The sequence below is a fragment of the Clarias gariepinus genome, chromosome 19 (assembly GCF_024256425.1).
Source record: "Clarias gariepinus isolate MV-2021 ecotype Netherlands chromosome 19, CGAR_prim_01v2, whole genome shotgun sequence".
NCBI lineage: Eukaryota > Metazoa > Chordata > Actinopteri > Siluriformes > Clariidae > Clarias > Clarias gariepinus.
This window is the reverse complement of record NC_071118.1, coordinates 25,662,535-25,679,524: the sequence shown is the minus strand read 5'-3', so window position 1 is coordinate 25,679,524 and position 16,990 is coordinate 25,662,535. Positions and strand designations below refer to the sequence as shown.

Below are 16,990 nucleotides of genomic sequence, written 5' to 3'. Positions count from 1 at the left end.
CTACTTTGTGGATGTGCATTTTTCTACAACAGACTTCCTTAAAAATGGTGCCCAATCACCAAGCATCATCAAGTTGGAGGAGACGCCAGGCAATTGTCCTTTTCTATTGTTATCTTGACCATAATGACATCATACCAGGCATGTTCACACACATTTATGAAAAAACAATAGAAAAACATAATTATAAGAATTCTAACGTATTATCTCCCCCATATTTTTTTTTGTGATGTATACACACTGATAACCCATGTGAACATAAAAAAAGAAAAAAAAAAAGTTTTGCTTAATAGGTGGCCCTAATCCTACAGCCCTAATAATGCACATGATGAATAGAAAATCTTTTCTTTCCGTTATTCTTCTTTCATTTAAACCATAAATTAAAAAAATTATTTCATCTCATGTTTTTATTTTGATTGGATAGTGTTTGCTTTATTCTATTTACTGAGAGATATACAAAAAATATGATAATAATAATAATAATAATAATAATAATAATATTGTATTATACCCCATGTGAAATTACAACTTGGTCTCAGCCGAAACACAGTATCGGTGTATCTGCATATTTTCATGTTATACATATTACACAGAAAATGTGTGACAAATAAGCTACTTCTGAAGTTTATGAAACATGGAAGTGACCAAAATTCCACGTTGCTAACTTTGGCCATTTGGGAAAGATGATTTTATATAATCCCCCAAAGTGGCCATTTTTCAGCTTTTTTTATACTGTCTTATATCTGAAACAATCATTTAAAAAGAAACTGGTTAATATTTCATTGAGTGTTGATGCCAAAATTGATGTAAGCTTCTACATGCACATGACCTGTAAATGTTTAATCTGCCCAATAATTAACACTAACTGTACAATTACCAAATCTCAGGGCTACTGTACCTTAGGGCTTTGCATGAGAGATCTGTAAAACATCTGTAGTGTCTGTAACCATGTCAAACTCATGTTGAAATATCTTAACAATTTGGCATTTTTTAAAAACTTTTTTAGGTGTATTTTAATGTAAAATCTAAATTGGCCAAACTTTTCAACAGTTGAGATAAATAAAAGATTTGAATTTTAAAAAGTTACAGACATAAAGATGCATGAAACTGTATTTACCAAATGTGTTTCTTTTTACCTGGTAAAAATGTGTATGCAGATTTACAAAAAAAAAAAACATAAGAATTGGGAGACAAGAATTAAGGATTATAAAAAATGGTGACTGAACATTTACTTTTCAACTAGATGACACTTTTTAGTACCAATACCATGTTTTGGCCGTCTAGAAAGAAATCAGCCCAAGACTTTTAACTCGTACTATTCTATAGACTTCTTGTTTTTGGTTCCGTAAACGTTAAGCCATTTTCAACAGCATGTACAGCAGATTCCGAAAAACAACAGAGCCTTATTTTATTAGAAACTCATTTATACCAGATTAAATTTATAACACACATCAGAGTGAGCATTATTTGGTGTGAATTGCAGTTCAGTATCCGTTTTAGATAATCAGCTTAGATGGGCAGGATGATGAGCTAACGGTAGACCGCACAACCCGATGTCATGTCTACGCTGAGCCTACAGTGGTACAGATATAAAAAATAAAATAAAAAAAGAACAACTTTATTGAGACACAGGTCAAGTCCAGTTTCTCATGCAGCCCTTGTGATCACACTAAAAGTTTACAGAGAAAAAAGAGAACAGTTTTTTTTTAAACACCAACCCTTACTTTGCAGCAAAGTACAACACTCATCCACCATTATTAGCACAGCACACACTGTTGGACCACAAACAAAAAAGAGAGCTGGTTAAACTGAGAAGCTGTATGAAGGTTATACAAAACCCAGGCAGTGTTAAAGCCTACCTTGATATATTTGGTCTATTTTTTTTTTTTTTTACTAGTAGCTGCAAACACATTATAAAGCAAACTTTTTACGGACCTTGCGTCTGAGCAAAATAAAAATAACCAAAGTGTGCATGTTGCAGACGAATGAACGCAGGCCTCATATGGGTTATAACAATCTGAACTGTATTTATAAAATTACCTAATGCCTTGCAGTAACAATTTTTTCACATACGATCTTAATCATGATCAAGGCTGTCCTGTCTCACTAATGATTCTCTTGTTAGCTATTTGCAGAAACAGCAGTGCGACAAAATTTAGGAAGATATTATATACTCGTATAAACTGTAACACAAATCTTAAAGGTTCTTCTTTTGGCATGTGTGATGTCAACAAGAAAAATACAAACATTTTTCAAGGACATCAAAAATGTTTGACATTTGAAGAAGCGAAAGTGAGTAACACTGGATAGTTGAAGCATATACCGGATCACAAGTCACACTGCCTGTCTGTACATGAGCATGAAGCATCAGGAGATTTGAGAGAACACTGCCCTGGAAAAATGAAATGTCTGAAAATTACAGGAGAAGTCCAACCTTAAATGTGAGAAGTGAGAAAGGGGCTGCTGCATCGCTCTCATTAGGTAGATTAATCTTTAGGCTTGTGGTCAAAGCATTGTGGGTAACGTAGGGAAGCACGAACGATAAACAAAAAAGAAAAAGCTACCTCAGAATTTCATCATAAAATAAAATTTTGACGTCACCGATGATCACGCTATTTACAAAGTTTATAGCGCAAGATTATCATCCTTGGTGGGATATTCTTTAAAAATAAAAAGAAAAGTGATAGCAAAACATTATTCTTCTTTAGACCATCTCACCATCTCCATGGGCTTTAGTTGTGTAATCAGTTTAATAAATTCCACTTTAAAAATGGCAATCAGTCAGTCACACGAGAAACACTGGCAGACAGACAATAATCAGACCAGACCATTTCATGTGCGAGATGAACTGGTGTTTTTTTTTTTTCTTTGCTGCACTTTTCTGCACACCCGTGGTTCACTTCTGGCTCGCGTTAATGTAAAAAATCAACACATTCTACAAAACAGAACAAGTCAGAAAGCTTGTTAGCTAGAAGAGGAAATCAAAGCCAGCTAGATCGACAAGACCAAAATATACACGAATCAGAGCTGAGGGTTTAATTGATCAGAGGAAACAGCTCATGGATAGGTAAGGCAGAGATAAACAGAGAGAGAAAGAGAGAGATACACAAAGAAAGAGAGAGAGAAAGAGAGAGAGAGATTTAGTGTAGAGACTGTTTAAAAGAAGTGGTGTTTTCATAACATGAGTCTCTCTGCATTGGCTGCTCTGGACACGTGCGTTTGCAGTGCTTCTTGCCAAGACCAAGCGATCATGGGTATGAACGGCCTTGGCCTCGTGTTCCTCGTAATAAATGTCCTCCTTCCCTCCAAAAATGAAAAATACAAAATTAAAAAAAAGAAAAAAGCAACAATAATAAAATAAATCCTGCATGTGTTCTAGCCTAGCAGTCGCTCTTCCACAGCTTGATGGTCTTGTCGTTCTCTAGTGCTGCTGACGCAATGATGTTCTCTGTCGGGTGGCAGGCGGTCGAGATCACGACATCTGGAAAAGGAGAAGCAAAAAAAAAAAAAGGTTTATTGGCGTTGATTACCGCAGCAGTGTTGAATTATTAAATCTGCTTTGTTCAAGAGGAGGTGTAAATCCTATAACGGCATCTGTAAGGCACATGTAGTGTGCGTGACGGAGGTTTATACTGACGCGCTTGTTCTACCTAATACGTTACCTGTTTCTATAGTAACAGCTCATTTACAGGGGATGAAGTGGGGAACAAGTTTCAGGGATAACTTAGCAACCATATGGAATGACACATCAACCACCTAGTAACACCATAGCAACCACACAAGAGGAAAGATCAACCACCTAGAATTAACCCAGGAGCCAAATCGAACAAAAGCAACCACTAAGCATTACACAGCATCTCACAATTATGGTTTTCTTATAAAACTGACACTTAAACATGTTATGTTTCATTAATTAACTATTTATTTATAATTCATCACAACACATACATTATACATATAGTTCTAAAAGAACAATCATACCAAATTAGTATATGAGACTTTAATGAAGCCTAACTAGATTAAACAAAGCATAAAAACAATAAGGCTGTCAAAATTCCAGCTTATCTCTGTATTCTCATTCAAAACTGAGGCTGCTTAAAAAAAACAACTTCCATATTGCACACTGCACTGAGCAACAGGTGCGCCCTCTTGTGGTGAACAAGTTAATAGAAAAGTGAGCTGCAGACAAATATTGTTAAAAATTTACTCTCACTCAGTCAGTCAGTCACTAACTATACCACTTATCCTGTACAGGGTTGCGGGAAACCTGAGCATACCCCAGGGGACATAACAGGGGACATTAGTACGTCCTCGGCTTGCTCATCAGGGACAATCATATCATTTTGATTCATACACATTCACATTTCATACAAACTTAATTCTTTTGATTGTGTAAAGCTGCTTTGTGACAATGTAAATTGTTAAAAGCGCTATACAAATAAAATTGAAATTGAACAGGGTACTAGACAGAGGTTACAGATCCATTACAGGGCACACAAGTACACACTAATTTCACACTACGGGAAATTTGAGGACAGCAATTATCTTAATCTGCATGTCTTTGGACTATGCGAGGAAATCAGAGTACTTGGAGGAAAACCACCAAGTGGTTTTTCAAGCACGGGAAGAAAAAACTCCACACACACACAAAGACCCAAAAACGGGACTCAAACCCTCAGACCCTGGAGATCCATCAACTACCCAAGATGAAATATCATCCACCAAGCAACAACCTTAAATAATACCACAGCAACCATCCTAGCAAACCCCTTTTAACATCTAATCTAATAATCTATAGATATAGTACAACTGTGTAAGTCAGCATGCCTGGACATTTAAGATATTTTTGAAAAAATTATTTTGGGAGACAAGATGAGTAACAGAACACATATTTTTGTTTGTTTGTTTACACATCATGTAAAAACTACTAAACAAATTTTAATAGGGTTTCACGGGTATATCTGATTGAGCTTCAGGTAACATATGGGTTTTGTTTCATCGCAATCGGCCAAGAGAAGAGATGCTACTTTGAAATTTAAATGCAAAACGCCCATACATCATTAAAAAAAAAAATTCAACCTTGAAAAGAAAAAAAAAATATTTGTTCATTTCAAAATTAAAATGCACTTATAAGAGTGCAAGTAAATTCCATGCAAACAAAGTCATGGGAACGTGTAGTGAAAAATAATAGACATCTGAATCACCAGGGACCAACTGATACGATATCATGTTACCTAGGTAACGATTGGATTTATACTGTTATTAGAATGCTAATACAGTAATACATTTTAATACATAATTTGCTCCTTCATGACAGGATGTTAAGCTGCCTGCCGATGTGTGAATATTAGCGTGTAGGATTAAAGAGGAACAGCAAGGTTTTACCAACCGAAATGTAAACATATAGAAATTTAAAATAATGTTAGTGATCGAACATGAACTGCCGAACAAAAGAATACAAAACATACCGTCAGTTATTATTAAGGAGAAAATCCAATGAGACTTTTGGCTGCTAGAGTTTCATTCTAAGGTTATAAACTCAAGAGAACCCAAATGATATATAAACAAAACCTAATAAAAGTAAACTTCTTCAGTTCAGCCATGCTGATTCTTTACCTGTGTGACCCTGCAGCTTCTGTACGATCTCCTTAGTCTGCAAGTTCCAGATGTAAACCATGTTGTCTTCTGAGCCAGAGACGATCCACTACGGAAATTTCCATGAATAAAAAAATAATAATAATAATCAGAAACCAATAAAACATTTATGCTTAGTGTTACTAATAAAAATTTTAAGAATCAAAGCGGAGAATGCCTCACCTTGCCTCCTGTGACAGAGAAATTCGCAAATATGCAATATTTCTCGTTTTTGTGACCGGTGTATGTTTTCAAGCACTGTAAAAACACAAACATTAATAAGTGGAGTAGATTAATCTTGAGAGGCTCATTAAAATAGTGTTGCCGTGTCTTCTAAAGTAAGAAAAAAAAAAAAAAAATACACATAAATCCTCACCTTTCCTTTGCTGTAGTCCCAAAGCTTCAGGGTGCTACAAACAACATAAAAGGTTTTAAATTGAGGCATTTCAAAAAATATAATAAACGTAACCTGCCATAATCAAAATGCCATTGTGATTTCTGAATCAGAAATCAGCAGGAGGGCCGATACTCACTTATCCAGCGTGGCGGCCAGGATGTACTTGCCGTTGGGGGAAAACTTCACAAAGGACACAGGGGGGTTGTCGTCATCTGAGGAAGACAAGCATGATGATGATGATGATTATACAAAGCAAAGTTCGAGATGACTTTTAAAGATGTTTTAATGCATGGTAAGAGTTTAAGAACTCACCAATAAGCGTTTTAAGGCACTGGCCTGATGCTGTGTCCCAAATACGGCTGTAACAACACGAGCCCCAGGTTTAATTACACGTACCAGGTTTGAACGTTCTTATCATCAAGTTCTTATGAAGTTTACTCACCACAGGCCATCGTAGCTGCTGGATACGATCAGAGAGCCGTCTCTGTTAAAATGTACCTGAAATCAAAGTAGCAGAATGAATCTGATGAAATTAAACACGGCGCCCCCTTACAGAACAAAGAAAAAACATTTTTTAATAAAGTAAAAGGACAGATTGATAGTATAAGTGTTGATTATTTTTCTATATTTGCACGCCCTTATAATGTAGAGCCTATTATAAGGCAGCACAAAGTATATACTCACTGCAGAGACCGGGTCCGAGTGAGCCGGCAGCGTTTTCAGACACTTCCCCGTCTTGACGTCCCATATCCGAACACTCTCGTCAAACTTACAGGTGAAAACAACGAGCAGTGTTAAGTTTACGAAAACAGTGATGAAGGGAAAAGACAAAGAGAAAAAAGACTTACTGATCCAGACACGATGAGGTTAGACTGAGGGTTGAAATTGCAGCAGAACACGTAGTTGCTGTGGCCCTTCAAGGTTTTCAGACATTTTCCCTAACAAATCGAAGAAAAATAATAATAATAAATAAATAAATAAATATAAATCACTTTACTTAACTTATTTGTTTTCTGAACTGACACAATACTCAAGACATCATTTAATCCCTTTTTGTTTTATTATTAATAGCATGAGCTTAAATTGTGATCAGAGCTGCAGGACTTACAGAGCTCACGTCCCAGATCTTCAGAGTTTTGTCATCAGACGCCGAGACCAGCAGGTTGGAATCAGAGGACCAGGCCACGTCTGAGATTCCCTGTAGGATGACAATCATAGACAAGAGTGAGCCTTTTTAAATCCCTCCAACAAATGTTTTATCTCTTATGTAATTCTTCTCTTAAGTGACTCATCTGTGTTTAGTGATTAGCAGAGCCAAGATAAGATGTCACCTTTTTTTTTTTTATCTAAATCTATCAAGTAGGAATATTCAGACACTTTTTTATCTTAATGGTTCTTATGACGTGTCTCTCATCGATTAGTATGTTATATAATACTGATTGATAAATTGCTATTTTTTATATTATTATTGTTTGTTTTAAGGTTTGTCTAGTTAGGAAGTTTGTTTGAAGTAATGTTTAACTACTAACCAATGTGCACATTACAGTACTTTGATTGGTATTTTAAGCATGCGATACACTAATATAATTTAATGCACATGTGTTAATTTATTTCAAAAAATAAAGTTCTTTGCCTCTAAAATAAAATTGTACAAAAACAAATACATTGGGTGAGTAAATCTCTGCTTTCAAAATTAATGAAATAAATTACAGCGCAAGTCCATGCAAAGGCAAAAGTTCATAAGGCACAAATCATGGGGTTCCTACCGAACCAGACTGATAGACTGCAAAATACTGCATCTGCTTTATACTGACTAAACTTTTATGTGTAAATTAAACAGCAAAGTCCAGTGCTTCAAATATGAAGAAAACTACAAATGAAAGAGAGGATAAGAAACTGAAAAGACATAAAAAGTATCAGTAATAACTGCTAAGTTAATAATTTAATAGTTAGTTTTGGTTCATGATTAATATCTTAAACGTTTCATGTTAAAATTCAGTATTCAAGGGTGTTCTCTATATGCACCTCCTGGGGGAAAAAAACATCATTACAAAAAGGGCAAAAAAATGTAAGGATAGGGCTGAACTGCTAGTGAAAAATCATTGTGAGCTATGTTTAAAAATATGTTTAACCAGAGCTATGTTTAACAGTGAAAGTAAGAGCTTTTCCATACACAAACACGCCAACTCACAGGACTGAGACTAAACAGCTGTGTGTCTATAAGAAAACCACTGGTTAGTGAGACTCATCAGACTCAGAGGCTTAAATTTGCTAGTGAGCATAAAAATTAGACTTTGGAGTAAGAGAAAAAGGTCATGTGGTCTGATGAATCCAGATTGATCCTATTCCAGAGTTATGAGTGCATCAGTGTAAATAGAGAAGCACATGAAGCAATACACCCATCATGCACAGTGTCCACTGTACAAGTCTCTGGAGACAGTGTGATGATCTGGGGTTGGTTCAGTCGCTCAGGTCTAGACTTAGAAACGTTATGTGGCAATAAAATGAAGTCGGCTGACGACCCCAGTGTACTGAATGACTAGGTTATCACATCTATGGAGGTTTTCTTAGAAACACAGTGGTTTTGTCTCAATTCTGGAGGCATGAGGATTTATTTTCACACATTAACTGGACTCCACATTGTGTGCTGTAATCAGAGATAAAGGTGTCTGAATGAAATCTTAGAGAGTGCAGTTTTTTTTTTTGTTGCCAGGCCGTGTAGTTTGTAGAGGACTGATTCAGACACAACACACTCATAACGTGAAAACATGACATTAATAACAGCAGTTTATCTGAAATCATTTGCTTCAAAAATGACAAACATTTTTTTTCTATATAGCATCATTTGCAATACTGTATAAACTTTTATAAATTACATTCTGACTCCACCATCACTACTGTTTAAGTAGCCTGCTGCTGCTGGTTTGATAAAGATCAAAGTCTATCCATCTATCTACACTTTTTTTCATTCACGTGTTTCTTTACACAAGTCTAATGCTTTCTGCTGTTGTCTTTAAAATTCACAGAGTTTGTAGGACTCCTGTATTGTCTGAAAACAGTTTGCAAAATAATGTTGCTGATTACATGCTGTATATTTTCGCAATGTAAACATTTATTTGAAATTTGTGTCTGTTTTTAGCTCAACACACTACATTCAAATATAAAATAAATGTATATTTTTGGCAACTAGTATACAGATGCTAAGCTTGTTCATGCTCTGAGGCTTTTTGTTTACCAATAAAAGCCCAAATGTCACAATCATAATTTATTGGGATCACCCTATAAATAAAACAATGACTTAAAATAAACTTGCACAAAGTCCTACTACACTGTGGGTGGCAATGCCATCAAACACCCAAACACTTTAATGTCAATCCACAGAATTAAATCTCCAAACTCAGATAAAGTCCACCAACTAACTTCTAAGTACTTAGGCCTTTTGCCAATTTGTCATCTCGTTATGGTCTCCCCATTACCCACCTGTTTCACTATTTTCAAATTCGAAATTTTGTTGCCAAGTGTTTCCCTAATTTCCCCCTCTTTACCTCCAGAACAGCAGTGGGAAACTATGCTACGATTTATTCATCATCATAGAGGAACCATTTCTAAACTCTATGATTCTATCCTGTCTCTTAGTATCCACTCAAATGTTAAGCATAAGTGTACATGGGAGGGGGAACTGGGAATTCAAATACATAAGGAGTCCTGGGAACAGGCTATAGCGAGGGTACGGTCTTCCACCTCTTGTGCTCGTCTTGGACTTATTCAATTTAAGGTCATACACGGGGTACATTTCTCTAAGTCTGGACTTTCTGAAATGTATCCGGATGTGGAAAACAAATGTGATAAATGCCATGGCTCTTCCTGTCACCTTAGCCACATGTTTTTTCTATGTCCAGAGCTAGAAGATTTCTGGACAGGTTATTTTGCTATTATGTTAACTGTTCTTGGGGTAACTCTCCAACCTTGTCCTCTGATTGCTATATTTGGGATTCCTGATCGCTCACTTACACTTAATTCTACACAAATGGATATCATAACTTTCACATCCTTATTAGCGAGACGTATATTATTGTTACACTGGAAGTCTGCTAAATATCCTACTATCTCCCAGTGGCTTAAAGATGTCATGTTTTTTTTTTAAACTTGAAAAAATTAAATATACGTTAAGAGGATGTACAGCCAAATTTTACCACAATTGGCAACCTTATTTTTTATTTTACTAGTCTGGAGGTATTGCCTGATTAAATGTATACCTGTTACTGTTATATTTATGTAATATGTTTGGTGGTTGTGTTGAGCCGTGTGGGACGGGGGATGGGTGTTCTTTGTTTTTTAAATGTTTTTGTTTAGTTTTTTTTTTTTTTTATAATATATAAGTATATGTATTTAGAAAAATGAAGAAAGGTAAATTGTATGTCTGTAACTGCAAGTACTGTATTGTTTTCCTTTTTTCAATAAAAATATTTGCAAAAAAATATATAAAAAATGTAGTTTGGCCTAACAAAGTACGATCAAATTTCTTCCATGTTAAATAACAGGTACAGACAAATCCAAGATCATCAGCTTTACTGACGATGTAATTGAGCCGCTTCAGTAATCCAAGAAACGTACATGCAACGTGGCCTAGGAATGAGTGTGAGTGCGTGTGTGTGTGTGAGAGAGAGAGTGTGCGTGAGAGAGAGAAACACATCACATGCTGATTAAAATCTCAGCACTACTCCAGAGGCTAAAAAAATAAAATCGTACGAAGAACAGAACTGAGTTTGCACTTACAAGTTTATGTCCAGATATTGTCTTCTCAAACTTCCCATCGTACGCACCCCATATTTTAATAAGCTTATCAGCCGCTGAAAAACAAGAACGGTGCAGAGCGAGATTTTATAAAGTGTGACATGTTAAAGGAAAGAATATTGCACTTTTCTGCCTAATTATTACTTTAACTTTATTTATATAGTACAAAAACAACCTCAGGTTGACCCAAGTGCTTCACATGGTAAACAGAACAGAAAAACAAACACTGAAAGGAAACTATTACGCAAAAGAAAAAAGAAAAACAGTAAAATAAGTAAAAAACTTCGTCTAATTATTACTATTTTCGTCTCTGCGTACAGTAATATCACTAACCCTGCCTTTAAAGAAACTTCTTTTTCAAATTCTCACTTGCCTATTTTTACTTCTACTTAACAAACCTGTGATGCAGGATGTGTTTAATTAGAGTCTTATCTCCATTATAACTTATTAATCTGCAAAAGTCTATATTTTTAGTACAAACTCTGTGATAGATTTTTCTTTTAATGAATTTTATTATTAAGTCAACAAAATCTGACTTATAAACATCAGTATAAATAAACAAGTAGGTGCTGTCTGGTTCTGGTTCTGCAGGATGCCAAGTATTTGGACTACGGTGGAATATTGGCATTGGACTACAGTTCGAAAGATCCCAGGTTCAAATCCCACAACCACCAAGTTGCCACTGTTGGTCGCTCTGGATAAGAGCATCTGCCAAATGCCTAAATGTAAATGTAATTAAAAATCCGTAGCTAATTTCTTAATAAAACTGGAATATTCGTACCAGAGCCTAAATGGTCCCTAAAGCGTCGTCACACCAAATACGGACTTTGTTTCATGAATTACTGTTGTATTAATCTTATATATAAAGGTTGTGGACGTAGTGGTGGCTCAATCGGTTAAGGCTGTGGGTAGGATCGGAAGGTTGGGAGGTCGAGCCCCAGCACCACTAGGCTTCTATTGTTGAGCTCTTAACCAAGGCCTTTAGCACGATCTGCTCCAGGGGCGCTGTATCCTGGCTGATCATGCATTTTGAGCCCAGGTTCTTTACTCAGATACGCGGAAAAAACCATTTCACTGAACTCTAAGAAACGTGACACATAATTAAATTTTAATCTGAATGAATAATACAATTGTTTTAAAGCATCTTGGCTCTACAGCCTTTATGTGCACAGTACTGTATAACTCAAAACAGTTTCTACACTGAGAACGGAAATGGACTGTCCCAAATGAAAGTGGAAATTTTTTTTCTCCAAAAATAAAAAGTGAACATGAGACTGATTTCTCATTAAATTGATTTTTATTTATATTCTGGTAAATCATGTAAAAACATTCCAATGCAAACTGTGTTGAACGCAGAATGAAGCCATTGTTAGCTTATGAAGAAAATCATGACTCGATGAAACACAGATGAGTTTACTCACACGAGCTGGCGAGCCATTCCCCACTTGGACTGAACTTGACCGAGGAGACGGCCTTTGTGTGTCCCGCAAGAGTGAACTTCAGAGTGTAGTTCGGCTTTGCAGGTGCAGACTGTAATGAATTAGAATGAAAAAAAACAGGGTAGTAAGGATACAGTTAAACAGTGAAAACAATACAGACACTGCCATTACTGACATGCTGTAAAACGATCACTGAATCCAAGATGAGTGCGTTAGAGTCTTTAACCTTTTTGACTAGCCTTGTTCAAAAAGTCTGAAGGTTGAAAGTCTTCGTAAAATAATCACATCTCTTTTTCAGAAGAGAAAATAACAGCTTTATACCATATTGTTGTACTATATAACAGCACTGTTAAATTCTCGATCTGGATCGGTCAGAACGTGTTTCACTTCTATAACAGCAGTTCTGTCTGTAGATCTGTCCGTCTTCCCCACACTCATTGATCACTCAGGTTTGTTGACGGTGAAATGACTGGTTGCTTTACGTCCGTTTCTTTTTGGCTCTTCCTTTTAGTCATGTCATGATTAGTCCTGCCGGACTCCCTGCTTGCACTCTGCACTAAATATACATTGACTTTATACATAATGTAACCGTGACTAAACCCAACCTGTTATGTCTTCCTCTCTTCTCGCTCTACTTCTCTCTCTGTGAAGCTACATATGGCGCTTGTGAGCTTCAGACCTCCTCTGCCCTCTGGACCTGACTGACTCATCCTGATGCCTCGCTTCTGGTTGTAAATCTAAACAGTCCTTTAACAGTCCAGGACTGTACTTTTTACAGTCTACCTGAGCCTAAAATAACAAACTAGACACCAAATTAACTTAAAGACATCAAATGTTATATTTAATTCCAGCTGCCCAACACACAGGATGTCTGCAGATTAATCATTGCTATCCATTATCACCCAAATGAGGATGTGTTGAGTCTGGTGCCTCTCAAGGTTTTTCAGGGAGTTTTTCCTGAAACTCAATCCGATCGTTTTGATTTATGCACATTTTCGCACTATTCATACACATTTTCTTTTTTTTCTTTTTCTTTTTTATTCTGTGAAGCTGCTTTGCGACAATGACCGTTGTTAAAAGTGCTATACATATAAAATTTAAATTAAAATCTGTATATACAAATAACAGCAAATCACAAGTTATTATTAATGTGCTCCTTCTAATATGGTAATGTCCTTTTAGTTATATTTTACACAGGAAGACAGAGCTTAGGCCTCCGAGTGGCCTCACTGGCTCGGTTCCAGGTGATGCTGTAACCTCTCGCAGCCAGAGGTCCAGAGAGAGCTGATTCGCCGATCTCTCTCAGAGGGGAGAGATGAGAGGTACTTAGTGCTCCCACATTAATCACGGCTCTACAGCCAATCTGGGGTGTCTGTAAGATCACGCAAGCGAAAGAAACAGATAGAGCTGTTCTTCTAGCATGTTACACCGCCCCAAACAATGCGTGAGTGAGCAGTTCGAAAAGATGCGGTCGGCTGGCGTCACATGGTTCAGAGAAAAGTCTTCTTATAAATTTAATTATTCAGTTACATATGTTGTTTTTTTTTGTGGCAAATCATATATTGCTATAATAAAGTTAATTTGAAGTTTGTTTAGAACAAAATCTAAAACACATATATATAAAATTTTGATATTTATAAAATACGCTTAATACAAATTGAATTGGCACCTGGGTATTGTGATGTCGTATCAGGAGGTCCCCAGTGATTCTCGTTCCTAATTATATAACTATATTAAGTTCTAAGATCTTTATCGTCTCTATTCAGAAAGGATCCTGACATCCAACAAATAACCACCAGGTGTAAACATAACAGTCGGATAGCAGGGACATTAATTATAGTCAATAATGGGATGATTTCCTGTGCATTTCAAGTGATCGAGTATGACAAAATGACAATAGATTTTACTCGTTCTGCACACCTGGGCAACTGCTGACAATCAAAAACATAAACAAAGCTGGAATAACCTGCGCGTTTACAATGAGGTTAACTGCACATGCTCACAAGATGGTAGTATAAAATGCTGGACAATGTATCTCAAGGTGACCCGTTATACAATTCTTCTAGGGAAAAAAAAACACTCCTGGGCGTTGGTCAACTATGGTTTTAAAATTGGTTTTCTTTTAAACAAATAAACCACCACTAAAGGAAAAAAATTTAAACATTATGTGCAAAATCATTCATAAGGATTATGTGTACAATTATGTGTACAATTTACAGCCTCAAATGCCCAAATCAACTTTGGAGTGAACACTAATTGGTTTACACCAACAATGGCTGTGTCGTGTAAAGAACATTAATATATTTAGTAACGGTTGCTTACAAGAGTAATCCTAGTTTATATATGTATGTTATATATGGTTATAATGGTTATATGAATAATTTTCAGGAAAGGCAACGAGTGCAAAAAGCCTTGTAATGTTTTGTTAATACAGAGAATCAGAGAGAGAGCGATTTAACACACAGTTACTCACTTTACTCTGACTGGCCGAACCAGAGGAGGCCGTCGGCGTTTTAGTCGCTTCAGTCTCTGGTTTCTTCTCTTCACTTGCCATCATAAGCAAGGAGCAGGGACTGGGGTTAGAGATGCAGCTTCCACCTCAGCCGGACTGGAAAAAAAAAATCAAACACGGGGGAAAATATATATAAACACAGATAAACATTAAATAAAATTTATATTAAGGAATGAGGGTTAAACTTAATAGTAATTGGCGTATTATAACAATTTAATAATAAATATTATTTTTGGCCTTTTTCTTTTGTAAAATTTTAATTTTAAAACAAAATAAGAGAAAGCCATACAAATTTTTGGTTAAGTTACACAAATTATATATTTGCAAATCACAAATAAACTGACAAACTGAACACACACCGTCTGCATGCTTCACTTTGAATTACATATATTTTCATTCGTACACCTGTGGTGTCAGATACCACAATAATTAAACTAATTCATAAAAAACACCCTAATTCAGATGTTTGCATTAAACTTAAAATTTCTAACTCTATAAACTGGTAGCTGGAATTAATGCAAAAACCCAAATCAAATGTTCATGCCACTACCAAAAATTTAGTGTATCAGTCGAAAATTGGTCATTATCAAATTTTGAGACTTTTGAGATGTCTGAGGAGGAAAAACGTCACAGTTTCTTTATAATTCTACAGGTGTTGCACTCTGAACTATTAACACATTTTTATCCTTTGTGGAATAAGTTAATTAATTGCCAAGTTTGTTTATAAATAATAATTACCCTAGACGACAGAGATACGTGCTGCTGCGTTAAATGTTAAAATCTTGTATTTGAAGTTAGTTTGTATTGTTTAAATGCTGTGCATGTTTTTTTTTTAGGTAAGAAAACTAATGTTATAACTAATGGGCTACATTTAATTACTTATTAAACGTTTTAAAAGTTTAGACTTGTAACAAATTTGTGTGTGGGGGGAATAATATTGAATCCTAATATTTATAAAATTGGGATACTTATCGAATCGTAATTTTAATCAAATTATCACAGAGGTATCGTGATAATATATCATATCATGACTGGTGATTTCAATCCTTTATAGTCAGATTGTTAGATAGAAAAACTTCTTTATTACAGGCTTTTTCAATTACTGTCTCTGAACCACATTGAAATCAATACATACTTATTAAATGCATTAATATTTACTTTAACGAGTGTTAATTCTGTAGCTAAATGTACTAGTGTACCTATAGCTAGCATGTTAAAATACACTTATATATAAGGCTAGTCTGTTTTGTGTCTATGGTACTAAATGCAAAGAAAGTGATGTAGCTAGCTAGCTTGCTAACGTTACACTAACACCGTGCTAACTATGCTAACGCTAAACGCTCCTAACGCGGTATAGCGAATGCAAAGTTAGCCAAGAATAAACCGTCCTAAACTATATATCTATCTTTTTTAAATGTTTAATGTAAAATAAAACATTTTCTGACTAAACAACTTTATAAATGTTTCAATAATGTTCTGATAAACAGAAGTAGCTGTTGTATAGCGAGCTAGCAAGCAAAATAAGGCCTAAAAGAGGCTGAATTCCAATTGGCTGCGTGATCCCTATTTAGGTCCCCTAGATAAACCAAGGAAACAGCTGCTTTCAACGCAATGTAATCGAGCGCCCTAGGTGTCCATCCGTAGTCGGTTGAGACACAGCCTTAAAAAAAAAACGAAAGAACACGTTAAGGTTAGCTAGCTAGCGATTAAACAAAACGTAAGCGCTTTAATACGACTGAAAATATCTGATAATGTTATTTACAGGATGTTAATTCATAGATAAATATCTAACGATGATCTATTAGAATTCCCAAACACTTGAAATGTCGGGAAGCATTGGAATAAACTCGTTTTTTCTCAAAACCATTTCACATTCATTCAAACAATGCGAGATCCTGTAGAAAACATGCCTCACCCTCGGAGCCTGCAGGCGACCGACGTGGAATTAAAGCTCCAAAGTGCACCGGAGGTGTTTATCCCGAAAGAAATGCAAGCAGTGTGCGTGAAAACACCACGTTTTTCTGTTTACATTGACTCGGTAAAGCCGTGCAGGGGTTTGATGGAGGGAGAGTCCAGGCGGGGAAAATGTGGCGTCGAGGTCAGCACTGCGCATGCGCAAAGATGGAGACGCCTGAAAGCGTGCCAGTCTAAACCCACACTCTAAAGAGAGAGAGAGGGGGTTTGGATATTAATAGTTACAAAATATTTATCTGCACG

At 35.9% G+C, this 16,990-nt stretch overlaps 1 protein-coding gene across 1 annotated transcript; it reads right to left on the bottom strand.

Moving 5' to 3' along the window:
* Nucleotides 1–1,388: 1,388 nt before the first annotated feature.
* Nucleotides 1,389–16,877, bottom strand: wdr5 (WD repeat domain 5). Its single transcript, XM_053479148.1, has 14 exons — nt 16,689–16,877; nt 14,735–14,869; nt 12,244–12,352; nt 10,805–10,878; nt 7,137–7,226; nt 6,877–6,966; nt 6,713–6,796; nt 6,471–6,526; nt 6,341–6,387; nt 6,165–6,240; nt 6,008–6,041; nt 5,815–5,889; nt 5,614–5,701; nt 1,389–3,478 (listed from the first exon to the last, which is right to left on the bottom strand). The coding sequence occupies exons 2-14, from the start codon at nt 14,816–14,818 to the stop codon at nt 3,378–3,380; spliced, it is 1,008 nt and encodes a 335-aa protein (XP_053335123.1). The 5' UTR covers nt 14,819–14,869; nt 16,689–16,877; the 3' UTR covers nt 1,389–3,377.
* Nucleotides 16,878–16,990: the final 113 nt, after the last annotated feature.